Source organism: Macaca fascicularis, chromosome 5 (assembly GCF_037993035.2).
Source record: "Macaca fascicularis isolate 582-1 chromosome 5, T2T-MFA8v1.1".
NCBI classification, from domain to species: domain Eukaryota; kingdom Metazoa; phylum Chordata; class Mammalia; order Primates; family Cercopithecidae; genus Macaca; species Macaca fascicularis.
In genome coordinates, this window is record NC_088379.1 from 63,131,948 (window position 1) to 63,150,113 (window position 18,166).

An 18,166-nucleotide genomic window follows, 5' to 3' on the forward strand; every position below is an offset into this window, starting at 1 on the left:
ATCTCAAAAAAAAAAAAAAAAAAAAAAAAAAAAAAAAAATAAATAAATAAATAAATAATTAACCTGTTCTTAGCATGGGAGACCTCAGTCATCAATGATAGTTCCCAAACCAGCTATTATCTAAGAATTATTAAGATTTGACTTGGTATAACATTTTGGGTAATACATTAGGCTAAGTTAATTTGAAAGAAGTTTTGCTGTAAATCAAAACAGGACCATTAAACTACTGAAATATAATTATTTAAAAAGGGCCCTCATTTTTTGGTGAACAAAACTGAAATGAGGCTGTAATGGAGAGCCTTCTTTCACATAATGGTTAAATCTCCTTTAAGAGTTTCATTATATGTTTTTATAACTTGACTTACAAATAGTGAGTGAACTAAAGACTTTCTCATAGTTTCTATCTGCTTATCAACCTTGCAAAACTTGGAGTCTATTTGGAAATAAATAAGAACTGAAACTGCATTTAGGGATGAGTTCAGTCAGGTTCTATTGGGTTAGACTTTGAGTATGAAAGCACGATTTTTTAATATATAAACTTTATTTTAGAGTAGTTTTCGGTCACTGGTTGTGGTGGCTCTTGCCTGTAATCCCAGCACTTCTGGAGGCCGAGTCTGGTGGATCATGGGGTCAGGAGTTCGAGACCACCCTGACCAACATGGTGACACCCCATCTCTGCTAAAAATACAAAAAATTAGCCAGGCATGGTGGTGCGTGCCTGTAATCCCAGCTACTAAGGAGGCTGAGGCAGGAGAATTGCTTGAACCCAGGAGGCAGAGGTTGCAGTGAGCTGAGATCGTGCCATTGCACTTCACCCTGGGCGACAGAGTGATACTCCATCTCAAAAAAAAAAAAAAAAAAAGTTTTAGATATACAGAGACATTGCAAAAACAGTACAGAGTCCCTGTATACACCTCACCCACCTGTATACCTATTGTTAGTATCCTGCATTACTACAGGATATTTGTCACAACTAAGCAACCAACTTTGATACTTTACTGTTAACTAAATCGCACAGTTCAGATCTTTAGTTTTTTTCCAAATATTCTTTTCATTCCAGGATCCCACAATTACATTCATTTAACCACCTCAGATAGTTTTGTTTTTAATGACTTCAGATTCCCAACCTTTTTTTTTTCCGCATCAGATGGGTAATGTCCTGATGTAACAAGGCGTGAAGGAGGCACATCTAACACAGAAGTGTGAAAGCCCAGTCATGATGCTTATGAACTACAGAAGGATCTCAGACTTGGTTTTGATGACCATGACAGCGTTAAGGAGTACTAGTTGGTTTTGTAGAATGTCTGTGAAGTTTTCTGATTGTTTTCCTTCTGGTCTTAGGAGGAAGACCAAAAAGGGGCATTTTCATCACATCAAGGGTACCTGTTATTAATAGGGCTTATCACTCATGATATTAATACAAATGTTGATCATCTGGCCAAGATAGTGTTTGCCAGGTTACTATACAATTTTTTTTTCCTCTTTACATATTGTACTCAAAGCAAGTGACTAAGCACAATCCGTACTCGAAAGGTGGGGAGTTAAGCTCCATCTCCTTGAAGTGGGGGAGGCGGTATCTACATAATTATTTGGGCTTTTTCTGTATAGGAGAGATGCTACTGCTCCTTCATCAGGTCATTTATATCAATATGGACTCATGGGTACTTACTTTATCCTTTGGGTTATAATCCTAAGCTGCATTATTTACTTTGTTGCTGAGATTTGTTTCATCTTTGGCCCTTGGGCATTCTATCAGTTGGCTCCTGTGCCCCTTTCACATACCTGCATCCTTGTTTGTGGAACACTTCTTTACTTTCTGGCACTACAAGATACCCTCGACGGAGAATCAGCCATTTCTCTAGGGAGCCCTGATGCCTTTTCTTGGAGAACGGTATTAGAAAACAAGATCTGGGCATTGGATGTACCCGTTGCTGCTGGCATGTCTGCTGCTAGGCCCTCTCAGTGAACAGAGATATATGCATGTGTAGTAACTGAAATATACACACATAATTGTAATTACTTTCTGAATTCTTCTGGGAAGCAGTTTTTTAAAAAACTAGTAAAATATACATAAAACCTGCTGTTTTAACCATTTTTAAGCGTACATTTATGTGGCATCAAGTGCATTCACATTGCTGTGCAACCATTACCACCATCTGTCACCAGAATTTTTCATCTTCCTCCAACACAAACTGTACCTATTAAACACTGACTCCCCATTCTGCTCTTCCTTAAGCCCCTGGGAACCATCATTTTACTTTCTTTATGCTTTTGACTATTCTAGGTACTTAGTGTAAGTGGAGTCATACAATATTTGTCCTACGTATGACTGGCTTCACTTATCATGTCCTTAAGGTTCATCTATATCATAGCATGTGTCAGAATTTGTTCTTAAAGTTGAATAATATTCAATCGTATGCATATACTAAATTTTGTTTACCCATTCATCCATTGATGGACACCTGGGTTGTCTCTACCTTTTGGCTATTTTGAATAATAGGGCTGTAAACACAGGTGTACAAGTATCTATAGAAGTTCCTGCTTTGAATTCTTTGGGGTGTATACCCAGAAATGGGTTTGCTGGATTATATATGGCAATTGGTTTTTTTTCTTTTTTCAGAAATCACCATAATGCTGTACCATTTTACATTCCCACCAACTGTGTACCTGAGTTCCAGTTTCTCTATGTCCTTGTCAACACTTGTTCTACTTTTTTGATAATAGCCACCTTAATAGGTTTATAAAGTGGTATCTCATTGTGGTTTTGATTTGTACACTTCCCCAGTGATTACTGATGTTGAGCTTTTCATGAACTTATTGGACATTTCTACATCTTTTTGCAAGAAGTGTCTATTCCAGTACTTTGCTCATTTTTTCAGGCTTTTTATTGTTGCAGGATTTCTTATTTACAAATGTTTTCTCCCATTCCTTGGGTTGCCTTTTCATTCTGCTGATAGTGTCCCTTGATGCACAAATTTTTAATTTTGCTGAAGTCCAATCTATTTTTCCTTTTGTTGGCTGTGCTTTTGATCATACCCAATAAATTACCGCTAAATCCAATGTCATGAAGCTTTTCCTTTATTTATTTTTTTTCTTTTTTAGACAGGGTCTTGCTCTGTCGCTTAGGCTGGAGTACAATAGCACAGTCTCAGTTCACTACAACTTCCACCTCCCAGGTTCACGCAATTCTCCTGCCTCAGCTGCTTGAGTAGCTGGGATTACAGGTGCCCACCACCACACCTGGCTAATGTTCATATTTTTAGTAGAGATGGGATTTTGCCCTATTGGCCAGGCTGGTCTCCAACTCCTGACCTCAGGTGATACACCTGCCTCGACCTCCCTAAGTGCTGGGATTACAGGCGTGCACCACCACGCCGGGCCAATAATTCTTTTTCTTCTTTTTAAGAATTTAATAATTCTAGCTCTATTTTTCTTCCAACCTTAGTGGATGGAGCTAGTTCTTGATGCATTTTAAGTTAATATTTGCATATGGTGTAAGGGTCCAACTTTTGTTGTTGTTTTTTGGTATGTAGCTATCCAATCTTCCCAACACCATTTGTTGAAAAGACCATATTTTCTCCACTGAATGGCCTTGGCACCCTTGTCAAAAATCATCTGACCATATGTGTAAAGATTTACTTCTAGGCTCTTTTTCTATTCCATTGGTTTATATGCTAATTTTTATGCCAGTACCATACTGTTGGTTACTGTAGTTTTATGTTAAACTTTGAGATCAGGAAGTATAAGACCTCCAACTTTGTTCTTTTTCAAGATTATTTTGAGTATTTGGGGGGGGGGTCTCTTGACATTCTGTATGAATTCTAGGATAGATTTTTCTATATCTGCAGAAATGTTGGGATTTTCATAGGGACTATTGAATTTGTAGATTACTTTGGGTAGTATTGACATTTTAACAATATTAAGTCTTTGTCTCCATGAAAATATACATTTTTTTTTTCTTGGCCTCCCAAAGTGCTGGGATTACAGGTGTGGGCCACTGTGCCCTGCCAAATGTGATACTTCTATGTCTTAATTTTGTATGGCAACATTTTGAAGTTTTCAATGTACAAGTCTTGGCCTCTTTGGTTCAGTTTATACTATTGTAAATGATGGAAAGCACAATTTTAAAGGAAGATAGGCATACCATTAAGTCATGGTATTCATGACTTGGTCTCCTTGCTTTTATGGGAGGCTGCACTAATAACTAAAGATCTTTGGGACGCTGTATACATTTTTTTTTTTTTTTTGAGATGGAATCTTGCTCTGTTGCCCAGGCTGAAGTGCAGTGGCGTGAGCTCAGCTCACTGTAACCTCTGCCTCCCGGGTTCAAATGATTCTCCTGCCTCAGCCTTCCCAGTAGCTGGGATTACAGGTGCACGCCACCACGCCTGGCTAACTTCTGTATTTATTTATTTATTTATTTTAGTTGAGACGGGGCTTCACCACGTTGGCCAGGTTGGTCTCGAACTCCTGACCTCAAGTGATCCGCCTGCCTTGACCTCCCAAAGTGCTGGGATTACAAGTGTGAGCCACCGTGCCCAGCCTAAAAAAATTTTTTTAAAGGCTAGTATTTATGTGTAATTCTAAGTAAAGTCTCAAGTGACTATTCCTTCTTATATTGTGTGTTACAAATATCTTTTCAAATTAATTTAAAATTAATTATAAAATAACTTTTGCTAATTTAGGGCAACACTCCTTTAGTCCATTTTGTTCTCCACATTATGTATAGCACCTATAAGTGTGCTGGCTCATGTAGGTGGCCAAAAAATAAAGACTCAAAACACAAATGTTATTTAGGGTAAAAAAAAGACAATCAACAAACTAGGCTAGAATTATCAGATTTTATTTTTCCCCAGAACTGTTAAACTTCAGCTTCACCAAGTAACAGGCTGACTTTTGGAATAACAACTCTTTCCCAAGCTGTTAACTCTTTCCAAGAGACAGAATTTATTAAAAAACATGGTTCCAGGATATTTCCTCCCCAGAATTCTAAACCAGTCACAGAAAGAATCATTACCTTCTTAGGTCTTGATTAGAATGAAACAATCTATAGACACATGTAACAGAATCAAAATAGTATATAATGTTTCTTGCCTTCTCTTGCTCAACACACTTCTCTCTTTTCCCCCAAAGAGTTTGTTACTCAAAGATGTGTAAGTACAGTCAGCCGTCCATATCCATGGGTTCTGCATCCATGGATTCAACCAACTGCCAATCAAAAATATTCAGAAGAAAAAAATTCCACAAAGTTCCAAAAAAGCAAAACTTGAATTTGCCGAACACCCAGCACTATGTTGAATCCATGCAAATGAAGTGATGTGTAGGTATTTTATTAGGTATAAGTAATCTTCAGATGATTTAAAGTACACAGGAGGATGTATGTAGGTTATATGCAAATACCATATAACCCATTCTATATAATGGGACTTGAGCACCCATGGATTCTGATATCCAGTTGGGTTCCTGGAACCAAACCCCCATGGATACCAAGGGTTGACTGTATTGCCCTTTCCAAGAAAGCATCTATCACTTTTCATTCATGACTCAGAATAAGGAACTCCTTATTCAAACGTTAAGTATTCCGAGCTAACTGTTCTCAGCCATCAACAAATTAAACTTGGCCAGGTGTGGTGGCTCATGCCTGTAATCTCAGCACTGTGGAAGTGAAGGTGGAGGACTGCTTAAGCCCAGGAGTTTGAAACCAGGCTGAGCAACCAATGAGACCCCACTAAAAAAAAAAAAAAAAAAAAAGAAAAAAAAGAAAAAAAAAAAAAGCCAGTCCCAGCTACTTGGGAGGCTAAGGTGGGAGGATTGCTTGAGGCCCAGGAGAACAGGGATTCAGTGAGCTGTGATTGCACTACTGCACTCCAGCTTGGGCAACAGAACAAGACCCTGTCTCAAGAAAACAAACTTATTTTACTCTATATTTGACTTTGCTTTAATCAATATCTTCTATTTGCAAAAGCCAAACCCTATTTTGAAAACTCCTTACAATTTCCATTATGACTTGGAGAGGAAGATGGAGGGAACTGGGAAGAGTTGGCTTATTTTGTGGAAGGAGATTCTGAAAAGGGCAGTTATTTACTTTGAAGTCATTAAGTAGAAAAACAAATATTCTCACGCCTGTAATCCCAGCACTTTGGGAGGCCGAGGCGGGCGGATCACAAGGTCAGGAGATCGAGACCACGGTGAAACCCCGTCTCTACTAAAAATACAAAAAATTAGCCGGGCGCGGTTGTGGGCGCCTGTAGTCCCAGCTACTCGGGAGGCTGAGGCAGGAGAATGGCGTGAACCCGGGAGGCGGAGCTTGCAGTGAGCTGAGATCCGGCCACTGCACTCCAGCCTGGGCGACAGAGCGAGACTCCGTCTCAAAAAAAAAAAAAAAAAAAAAAAAAAAAAAAAAAAAGAAAAACAAATATTCTTTTTTTTGATAATGAAAACCCTTGTAGGTAAAGACCAGAAAATTCTAGTCCTGAAATTATATTACAATATTGTTTTCAGTACATTCAGAATTTATATTACTTTTTAATTTCTTTTCCCTGAGATTGGGTTCACAGTTTGGTAGAAATACTTTAAAGAGGTAGTTAGTAGGGGTGAAGAGGAAACAATGTTTATGCTAACAGCACCTGGAAAAATAAGTAACATCTGTCATTTTGATCTCAGCATCTGTCTCTCCCCCTTGAATCTGCAAATGTAACAGAAGGAGATGATCATTTTCCTTTTTATTCTTATCTGCCTGGACTCTCTCCTATTACATCCACCCCAGTATCACTAATCATAAAAATGAGTTGCCCTTCCAAAGATATGCTATAAAGCAAAACCTCAATGTCAGGTTGTTTAGATTTAGAAGAGAAAGGCTCAAGTGAGTTCACTTTTATTCATACAGTCATTAGGGAAAATGAGCAAAATTTCCAGTAACCCCAACCACTGCCTTTTCTCCCTGGACCAGTTAATTCCTATCAACTCTTTAGTTGACTCTAAGAACTGGACTCTATGAGATCCTGACAGCTAAAACACTGGTACAGAAGAGCCAGCATAAACGTTTTGGTCCAGGTCTTGGCCTTCAGTCTTATGATGGGCTGGTGGAATATTGCTTCATCAGATGCTTGTGACAGGGATTGCAAACTCGCTCAGGCTTGATACTTGAAGGAAGAGGCAGTTCATTTGTTGAACAGGCATCACAGAAGGTTCCTCTGCAGTTCTTACACACATTCTACGAGGAGAAGAGGAGGTTAGGCGGGGAATAGAAGAGGTGTAAGGCATAAGGATTCATGGGATATAAAAAGCCAAATGTGGCAAATGTTCCATGCCTAATCAAATAATGACTGGATGTTTACTATGTGCCAGATAGTATCTGAACACAGGCACAATCTACAAAAAAGTTCACAGTCTAGTTTTTAGATTTAAATGAAAAGAAGCAGTGCCGTAGAGTTAAAAATAAAAACAGGTAACATAAAAATCACTTGTATTTAGAATATACTTCACACATCTGTTCCCCATACTCACTTTGAGGTAGGTTAGTTTTAAAATTAGTTTGCAAGTACCTGTGCATACACCAAATAAGGCAGTGAAAGAGCAATGGATTGAGTGAACAGGCTAGGATTAAAAAATGTGCTGAGTACGAACTGAAAGTATAATTCCTAATACACTGATGTGCTTAATGCTTTCCTGTGATCTCTGGTGCTCTAAGCACATCCACTGGGTTATAAGTGCAGCAGGAGCACAGCTTCCTGCATCTTGTTCATAGGAAATTGTTTGGTTTTCCTAAACGTTTTGCATCTTTAATGGTCAAGCACTGAGAGAGCAAGAAGTCACTATAGCAATGTCAGCAGTAAGGCTGTGATAGGGTGGTACGCACAAAGCTCCAAGCGTCCTATATAAAAAGCTGTGAAGAATAATTTCTCCCATGAAGTGCTACCTTCATGTCAAATAATTCATGTTCCTGAGGGTGAGAGGAGTAGGGGGTTGCTTTCATTTGAAAGCCTGAGAATTTTTGTCTGACACATAGAAGTTAAAGCCAGAATGAACAGTTTCTTCTATTTTGTAACATGTTTCTATAATTATAACTTCCAGTTCTATGAGGGCAGTTTATCTGTTCTCTGACTCTGTGAATTTAAGAGTAGGTCATACTATAATTTCACTTGTTAAAATCTGGCACGATCACAGATGGTGCTATGCAGGTCGTGATCCAGAATTTGAGCCTGTTTCCTGAATCTCTTCCAAGCACGTGTTTCACACGTTCATTTGTACATAACTTTTCTTGAGCATCTCCTATGGATTGGATACCATATTAGATGCTGGGGGATTCTGTGAACAAGACACAGGTCCAGCTATCAAGGGCACTCGTTCTTTCTGAATACTTCCCTAACTCTGCCTACCCTAGAATAACAAACTGGGAAGGTGCTCAGGCAGACACCCTTGAGGATCAGGTGGAAAACAAGTGGTCTAGTGGGGAGAGCTCATATTCTGTTCTGAGCAGGATAAAGTGCTGAAAGGACTGTGGACTTTGGAGCTAAAGCTAGGTTGGAACCTGGGCTTCATCACTTATGACTTAACTTTGGGAAATATAGTTAGCATTAGATGTTCAGCGTTCTCCATTTATAAAATGACAGCTATGAAGGACATAAGCTTGAAAAGAACAGAGACTTGGTCTACTTTGTTCATTACTTTTTCTCCAGCACATTCTACACAGCAGGCACTCAATATTTACTTATACATTTCTATCTGCTTATTTGCTTTAAATTACATACTTTTTTGTTTATTTATTTTTAGACAGGTTGCTCTGTTGCCCAGGTTGGAGTACAATGGCGCAATCTCGGCTCACTGCAACCTCCGCCTCCCAGGTTCAAGCGATTCTCCTGTCTCAGCCTCCTGAGTAGCTGGGATTACAGGCGCCCGCCACCACGCCTAGCTTTTTTTTTTTGTTTTTTGTATTTTTAGTAGAGATGTGGTTTCACCATGTTGGTCAGGCTGGTTTTGAACTCCTGACCTCGTGACCCACCCGCCTCAGCCCCCCAAAGTGCTGGGATTACAGGCATGAGTCACTGCGCCTGGCTGCTATTTATGTTTATTTTAACGGAAATTTACTGACATGAATTATTATGACTGAAAAAATAACAGGTACCCAGTAAATGCTTGCCCCTTTTGCTTTTCACCCCACCCCCAGCACTGTGAGCGTGCACTCTGCACTCTATGCGGCAAAGTCCCTGTTACTCCTGGGGAGGGACTGGGGGGGGTGCTGTAGACATTCCTATGAAAAACCTGTCCGTTTCTCACCACAGTTACCTTTGTTAGGCTGCCATCTTCCTGACATAGCTGACACACCTGTGGCTTTCCAGAGAGCAGCAGCTGATCCTAAACCACACAGTGAGCGGTTAGTTTTTCTTAGTGCCAGAAATATTAGTACTTTCAGAATATGCCTTTTTTACCTACAGTATTAATATAATCACACTATAGACTATCTGGAAACTAAATAAACCAATTACGAATAGGTAGTCCTACCACCATAATACCACTCGGAGAATCCCATCATTATGCTTCCAGCTCTTAGTTTTTATAATAACGTGATTTTACTTCTAAAAAGAAAATCCAACACATGCAAGTATAGAGTAAAAAGTTTTAACACCATCCCATTCCTCTTGCTTCACTCTACCATCAAGAATGGAAAGCACTGGGGGCTGGGCCTGGTGGCTCACACCTGTAATCCCAGCACTTTGGGAGGCCAAGGTGGGTGGATCACGAGGTCAGGAGTTCAAGACCAGCCTGGCTGACATGGCGAAACTCCATCTCTACTAAAAATACAAAAAAAAAAAAAAAAGCAAAGCTGGACATGGTGATGGGCGCCTGTAATCCCAGCTACTCAGGAGGCTGAGGCAGGGGAATCACTTGAACCTGGGACGTGGAGATTCCAGTGAGCTGAGATTGTGCCACAACACTCCACACTGGGTGACAGAGTGAAACTCTGTCTCAAAAAAAAAAAAAAAAAAAAAATGGCAAGCATTGGGCATGGAAGCTCACACCTGTAATCCTAGCACTTCGGGAGGCCAAGGTGGGAAGATCACTTGAGCCCAGCCTGGGCAACATGATGAAACCTTATCTCTGTAGTCCTAGCTACTCGGGAGGCAGAAGTGGGAGGACTGCCTAAGCTCAGGAAGTCGAGGCTGCAGTGAGTTGAGATCGTCCACTGCACCCCAGCTTGGGCAATACGAGTGAGACCTTATCTCCATTTAGAAAAAAAAAAAAAAGGATAGCAGTAGGATTTATTTTATTTTATAACCTGAGAGGTAAATGACAGGGTGACTCAGACATAGTAGCATTCACTGTCTTTCTCATGGGCTTGTCATAAACTATTAGATTCACAAAGTGTTTTATAATCATTTATGTTAGCTTATTTCTAAGTGATCAAAGCATCTTTTTTCTCTCCATTTTATGTAAAAGAAAACTAGAGGAAAGGATGTAAAGTGAACTCTCCTAGGTCTTATGTCAGGGATAATTTAAAATGTGAGAATGGATGTTTACTTAGTAAACTGTTCAGAGCTGTGCTACTTCCTGTGCGAGCTTCAGGCAATACGTATTTGTTCAGGGTATTGTTAGAAGGATGGTACACTGTATTCACGCATCTTCCGCCCATGCTACCTTATTTGCTGGCTAGGCACGGTTCAACCAACTTCATAATTTATACAAGATGTTTTGAAACAGGAGGCTGTGTTACCTGTTCATCCGTAGGGTGGGGTTGCAGCCTACAATGGAGAAGTAAAAAATCGTGACAAATAGGAACTTTATATTTCCATTTCTATCATTTCAATAAAAAGCTCAGAATACAAACATTTTTTCAAACAAGAAATACTGTAGGTCTTTTATATTACTAAGAACAACATAATTATTAATTTTGACCTCCAAGGAGAGGAAATTTTGCTTCTTAAAATGAATCACTAGAATCTGACCATTGACTTATTATATTAGGGTTCCCATTTAAAAACAGATGAAGTTATATTTTACATTCCTTTTTGCTATCAAAATATTCCCAATGTGTAAAACTCCAATGTGTAAAACTTCCCAATGTGTAAAACTCCAATGGTTCACTGGCCATATATTTTAGTAGCTTTTTTTCTATTTGATATTATGGAAATCTATACATTATCCATTATCACATGTTATATATTAGTCCTAAATATTCTTAAGATGTGAGCTTTAGCAAATTAATCCAAGAAGGGGAAATGAATGAGACTCTCACCAGAAAATCCATTCAGGTTGAAATATTTCTTCATGGGACTAAGCTGAGCTAACTCTGATGTTCCCAGCACGGACTAGAGCCTAAATGAGAGGCGAAGCAAAGCCCGCTCTCGGTTACAGGGAAAATGCACTACAGATTGCAATGGTTCCTATTCTTTTCACTTGAGTGGCAGTGTGACCACCAGACATACACCATGGGGTGACCAGATTTTCTGATGTTCCTTGCCATCATAATCCCAGGAAGCCTGGTATGTCTAACGATTGCAGCTATGACCAGAATAAGTCCTGGAAGTTGCTAATAGGTAGTGCAGAGCCAAAGCACTTAAAAACAGTAGACATGATAAACAGAAGCAACTTGGATAAGTCATTCAGCCTCTCTGTGCGTCTCAGTTTTCTCATCTGTAAAGTTGCATTAGACAGTTTTGTAAGGAATATTAAATCATAAGGAGATAATGAATGTAAAACAAATTCTAAGTTGCAGAGCACAATTCAATTCAGATAAAAGGAAGCACTATTCTATATTCTCAGGACCTAAATCAGAAGTTGGCATTTAATACACACTCCTGATTGCTCAAGTAAATGACTTGATGTTAGTTTGGAACTAGGCTGACCCTGAAAGGCACCTGGAAGCCCAGGTTAATTTTATGGCCCTTCTAGTTCCCTTCTCTTTGCTTATGCCGATCTGTAATGTGAGATGGGTGACAGTTTAAGGTTAGCTCTGGATCAAACCATGCTCTTTGGGAGCAAAATTAAAGACTTTGGAATCATTCTGGCCTTTAAGGCAAGAAATGGGCATTTAGGCCAAGCACCTGCAAACTGGACTGTGTAATTTCTCTTCTCCAGCAGCTACTTTTGCTCCAGATGACACACTACCTCATTCTTTTTTTTTTTTTTTTTTTTTGAGATGGAGTCTTGCTCATTGCCCAGGCTGGAGTGCAGTGGCGCGATCTCGGCTCACTGCAAGTTCCACCTCCCAGGTTCATGCCATTCTCCTGTCTCAGCCTCCCAAGTAGCTGGGACTACAGGCGCCCCCCCCCCCCACCATGCTCGGCTAATTTTTTGTATTTTTAGCAGAGATGGGGTTTCACCGTGTTAGCCAGGATGGTCTCGATCTCCTGACCTCGTGATCCGCCCGCCTCGGCCTCCCAAAGTGCTGGGATTACAAGCGTGAGCCACCGCGCCTGGCCACTACCTCATTCTTAAGGTGACACAGCCTGGCTAGGGACAGCTGTATAGTTCTCTCAAAACCCCACTATGGTATCCTTCCTCATCACTAACTGCTTCCTCCACCTTTTAAAGCAGACCTTTATGTTTAGAGCAGTTAGATTCACAGCCAAATTGAGTAGAAGGTACAGAGACTTCCCACATGCCTCCTGCCCCATCCCTGGTCTCTTTATCAACATGCTGCACCAGAGTGGTACATTTGTTACAACTGATGAACCTACACTGACACGACATCATCACCCAGAGTCTACAGTTCACATTAAGGTTCACTCTTGGTGGTGTCTATAGTCTATGGTGTGGTCAAATGTATAATGACATGTACCCACCATCACAGTATCATACAGAGTAGTCCACTGCCCTAAATATCCTCTGTGCTCCACCTGTTCATTCCTCCCTTCCCTTACCACTGGCAACCACTGATTTTTTTTTTAATTGTCTCCATAGTTTTGTCTTTTCCAGAATGTCATATAACTGGACCTCCTTCACTTTTTAATGCAGTGGCACTATGTAATATTTAATTATATTTCTAACCTGGTAAAATAACTACAAAAAGTCAGCTTCCTTGAAACTATCCTATGCTCTTCATTGTGAGCAAATCAGATAGAGTTAGGAAAAAGGAATAGAGTTAAGCTGTTTGAGATTCTCAAGAGAAAGAAAAAATGAGAGATGAGAGATAAGAGAAATCAGAGTACTTATTTATTTATTTTTTTTATGTTTTTGAGACGGAGTCTCACTCTATTGCCCAGGCTGGAGTGCAGTGGCGCTATCTTGGCTCACTGCAACCTCTGCCTCCCGGGTTCAAGTAATTCTCCTGCCTCGGCCTCCCAAGTAGTTGGGATTACAGGCAGGTACCACCAGACCCGACTAATTTTGTATCTTTAGTAGAGACGGGGTTTCACCATGTTGGCCAGGCTGGTCTTGAACTTCTGATCTCAGGTGATCCACCTGTCTCGGCCTCCCAAAGTGCTGGGATTATGGGCATGAGCCACTGCGCCCAGCCACTTATTTGAAATTTAGCACATAGGTAGAAACAAGTCATACTCAAATATATTTAAGACGCTAAGAAATGCTATGTATGACTTATACTTTATTCTCCTGGGAAACCAATTCAGTAAAGGTGGGAAATAACCTCTTAAGTGATCATCTGAGCTTGGGAATTAATCAGGGAAGAGAGAGAGGACAGCTTGATCATCCTTTCCTCTGAAATGGCCTAATGGGTTTGGTTTAATACATGTTATATGGTTTATTATTTACTAACTTCCACTTCGAATGTCTTCCTGGCATATTAATATTGTAAGTCAGTGTCTGGTCGGTGTCAATGCCAATGTATATAAAAAACTCCCCCCTTCCCACCACCCCAGAATAACTTTACATCTTAGTTAATACTTGATTAACAAACACCTGTGGCTTTCTTCCAGGGGCTTTTTTAGTTTAACATTTTCCTCTTGCATGTTGTGCTTCCCATCCTGCCAAAAGAAAACAGCCCAATTTATTAATTATTCAGAATGCTAAACAACGATGATATTGCACATATTTTCTTCTGCAATGCCTTAGTTTGGGTATAAAGCTAAGTAACTTTTTTTTTTTTTTTAATCAGGGAAGGGATCTAACTTTCAAGCTATGTTTCCTCATTCTTTGCTCTAAGTAGTTTCTTAACTATTCTGATAGTTTGTGACAAATGATTTTCAAAGTAGATATTTTAATTCTTGAGATTCAAATAAAATTCAGAATGTATTCTATTTACTTGCAAAGTTGGCTCAAGATATCAGTTACTCCTTAGAGGAAGTATAATTTTTTTTTTTTCTTTCCCCCAGACTGAGCTCTGAAAAACTGGTAAAACCAAGGATGGCCATATCCATCAGACTATAATCCTCTGGATGTTCAATCAAGTTGATGCCCCAGGGCCACAACTTTTTTTTTTTCCGAGACAGGATCTCGCTCTTGTCACCCAGGCTGGAGTACAGTGGTGCCATCTCGTCTCACTGCATCCTCTGCCTCCCAGGTTCAAGTGATTCTTGTGCCTTAGCCTCCTGAATAGCTGGGATTATAGGTGTGCACCACCATGCCTAGCTAATTTTTGTATTTTTAGTAAAGACGAGGTTTCACCATGTTGGCCAGGCTGGTCTCGAACTCTTCACCTCAACTGATCCACCCGGGTTCAAATGATTCTTGTGCCTCAGCCTCCCGAGTAGCTGGGATTACAGGCAGGCGCCACCATGCCCAGCTAATTTTTGTATTTTTAGTAGAGACGGGGTTTCACCATGTTGGCCAGGCTGGTCTCAAAGTCCTGACCTCAAGTGATCCATCTGTCTTGGCCTCACAAAGTGTTGGGATTACAGGCATGAACCACCCAGTGCCACCATCGCTATAGCCTGTTCAACTCAAGCAGTTTTCTACTTGGCAGGACAGATGTAAAGTTTCAAACTGCATTTCTTTCTTTCTTTTTTTGTTTTTGAGACGGAGTCTTGCTCTGTCGCCCAGGCTGGAGTGCAGTGGTGTGATCTCGGCTCACCCGATTCTCCTGCCTCAGCACCTGAGTAGCTGGGATTATAGGCGCCCACCACCACCCCTGGCTAATTTTTGTATTTTAATAGAGACGGGGTTTCACCATGTTGGTCAGGATGGTCTTGAACTCCCAATCCAGGTAGTCCGCCCGCCTTGGCTTCCCAAAGTGCTAGGATTACAGGCGTGAGCCACTGCACCCAGCCTCAAACTGTTTTTCTACCAATACTCTTAGGCTCTGCCTGGGCAACTTTTGTTTGTTTTGGAGACGGAGTCTCAGTCTGGCACCCAGGCTGGAGTGCTGTGGTGTGATCTTGGCTCACTGCAACCTCTTCCTCCTGGTTTCAAGCGATTCTCTGGCCTCAGCATCAGGAGTAGCTGGGATTACAGGTACAGCTGCCAGGCCCAAATACTTTTTTGTATTTTAGTAGAGATGGGGTTTCACCATGTTGTCCAGGCTGGTCTCAAACTCCTGAGCTCAGGCAATCCACCCACCTTGGCCTCACAAAGTGCTGGGATTACAGGCGTAAGCCACAGAGCCTGGCCAGGTGCTGGGCAGTTTTTAGGGCTATATTTTTTTCTGTGGCACACACACCCACTGCTGCTTGCCTTCAACTGTTGCCTATGTGCATCCAAAAGTGGAATGTGTATTCTTTTTGTTTGTTTTTTGAGACAAGGTCTCATGCTGTTGCCCAGGCTGGAGTGCAGTGGCATGATCACAGCTCACTGCAGCCTCGACCTCCTGGGCTCAAGTGATCCTTCCACCTCAGCCTCCTGAGCAACTAGGACTATAGGCACGAGCCGCCACACCTGGATAATTTTTAAATTTTTCTGTAGAGATGAGGTCTCCCTATGTTGCCCAGGCTAGTCTCTTACTCCTGGGATCAAGCAATCTTCATGCCAACGGCCTCCCAAAGTGCTAGGATTACAGGTGTGAGCCACCCAGCTGAAATGTGTGTTCTTACACCACTCAAGTATCAAGGAAGAGAGGTCAATACTTATCCTCCTGGAAATGCCACTGCAAGTAACAACTGGAGATTGAAAAACTTAAAACCTCACTTGAAAAATAGGGTGAGATAGGTCAAGATTTTAAGTAAACTCTTGTAAGCCTTTTAGATTTTATGTTCACTAAATTAAAATAATAAAGATAGCATGCTACAGAGAGTGGTTATTTTAATTATATTTATTTATTTATTTTTGAGATGGAGTCTCGCTCTGTCGCCCAGGCTGGAATGCAATGGCATGGTCTTGGCTCACTGCACCCTCCGCCTCCCAGGTTCAACTAATTCTCCTGCCTCAGCCTCCCGAGTAGCTGGGATTACAGGAGCCCACCACCATGCCTAGCTAATTTTTGTATTTTTAGTAGAGACGGGGTTTCACCATGTTGGCCAGGCTGGTCTTGAACTCCTGACCTCGTGATCTGCCCACATCGGCCTCCCAAAGTGCTGGGATTACAGGTGTGAGCCACTGTGCCTGGCCTAGAGTGGTTCTTTGTACACTTTAAATTATTAGTAGTGATACTATTTAATAAATTTCCACATACCATCGTTTTCTACTTGCCAGTAAATTAGCAGCTCACTCTCTAGAAATTTTAAATAGTTCATGAACTCTTCCTGCTTTGTTGTATACTAGAGGTATTCAAAAAGTTCATGGAAAATGCATATTACAAAAAGACTGTGCATGGACTTCAAAAATTTTTTTGCAGCAAAATAAACTTGTACTAACTTATTTTAATATATCTGACCAGGATTTGGTTTAAGTCACTAAAAAGGATAAGATATCAGTTTGAAAAGAACCCCTGGCTGGGCATGGTGGCTTGTGCCTGTCATTCTAGAACTTTGGGAGGCTGAGGTGGGCATATCGCTTGAGCCCAGGAGTTCAAGACCAGCCTAGACAACATGGCAAGACCCCGACTCTACCAAAAAAATACAAAAATTAGCTGAGCGTTGTGGTGTGAGCCTATAGTCCCAGCTGCTCGGGAGGCTGAGGCGGGAGTATCACCTGAGCCTGGGAAATCGAGGCTGCAGTGAGGCATGATCGTGCTACTGTACTCTGTTCTAGGTGAGAGTGAGACTCTGTCTTAAAAAAAAAAAATAAGAAAGGAAAAGAAAAAAGGAAGAGCCCCTATCAGAGTAACATGAATTCTGCTAAAATTGAAGCAAGAACAAACATCAAATTCATGGTGAAGCACGGATGGAAGAATTGTGAAATTACTGATGCTTTACAAAAAGCTTTTGGGGACAATGCCCCAAAGAAATCAGCAGTTTACAAAACGATAACTCATTTTAAGGAGGGGCCAGATGATGTTGAAGATGAAGTCTGCAGTAGCAGACTATCCACATCAATTTGTGAGGATCTTATTCATGCTCTAATTAAAGAGGAACAACGATTAACAGCAGAAACAACAGCCAATACCACAGATATCTCAATTGGTTCGGCTTATACAATTCTGGCTGAAAAATTAAAGTCGAGTAAACTTTCTACTTGATGGGTGCCAAAACTGTTGTGCCCATATCAGCTGCAGACAAAAGTATAGCTTTCAATGGAATTATAAACAAGTGGGATCAAGAACCTGAAGCATTTGTTTGAGAAATTATAACAGGAGATGTAACAACTTCATAGTACAATCCTGAAGACAAAGCACAATCAAAGCAATGGCTATGAAGAGGTGGAAGTGGTGCAATAAAAGCAAAAGCAGACAGGTCAAGAGCAAAGGTCATGGCAACAGTTTTTAGGGATGCTGAAGGCACTTTGCTTGTTGACTTTCTGGAAGGCCAGAGAATGCCAACATCTGCTTATTGTGAGAGTGTTTTTAATTTTTTTTTTTATTTTTTGAGACAGAGTCTTGCTCTGTCACCCAGGCTGGAGTGCAGTGGTGTGATCTTGGCTCACTGCGACCTCCACCTCCCAGGTTCAAGTGATTCTCGTGCCTCAACCTCCCAAGTAGCTGGGACTAGAGACTAGAGGCACATGCCACCACACTCGGCTAATACTTGTGAGTCTGTTTTGAGAAAGTTAGCCAACGCTTTAGCATAAAAATGCCCAGGAAAGCTTCAACAGAGAGTCCTATCCCACTAGAAATATGCTCCTAACTCATTCCTCTCATCAATCAAGGGCAATTCTGTGAGTTACGATGGGAAATCATTAGGCAACCACTTTACAGTCCTGAGTTGGCTCTTCTGATTTCTGTTTCCTAATCTTAAAACAT

The 18,166-nt window shown here is 40.8% G+C and overlaps 1 protein-coding gene and 1 non-coding gene across 24 annotated transcripts in view; both read right to left on the minus strand.

The window, feature by feature from the left end:
- Positions 1-1,141: 1,141 nt before the first annotated feature.
- LOC123573817 (small nucleolar RNA U13) lies at positions 1,142-1,242 on the minus strand. The gene has a single exon (XR_006698549.1). It is a non-coding gene; the product is annotated as a small nucleolar RNA U13 (small nucleolar RNA).
- Positions 1,243-4,827: 3,585 nt separating this feature from the next.
- RUFY3 (RUN and FYVE domain containing 3) overlaps positions 4,828-18,166 on the minus strand; it is a 103,300-nt gene continuing 89,961 nt past the window's right edge. For 5 of the 23 annotated variants that reach the window (XM_065545109.1, XM_005555118.5, XM_005555123.4 and 2 more), the window contains 4 exons: positions 13,858-13,922; positions 10,712-10,739; positions 9,286-9,354; positions 4,828-7,213 (listed from right to left, as the gene is read on the minus strand). In XM_065545109.1, the coding sequence (XP_065401181.1) occupies positions 7,070-7,213; positions 9,286-9,354; positions 10,712-10,739; positions 13,858-13,922 (306 nt within the window). In that variant the 3' untranslated portion in view covers positions 4,828-7,069. Of the gene's footprint in view, positions 7,214-9,285; positions 9,355-10,019; positions 10,740-13,857; positions 13,923-18,166 lie in introns of all 23 variants that reach the window. The other 18 variants (XR_012434886.1, XM_074039896.1, XM_065545110.2 and 15 more) reach the window with 9 other exon arrangements.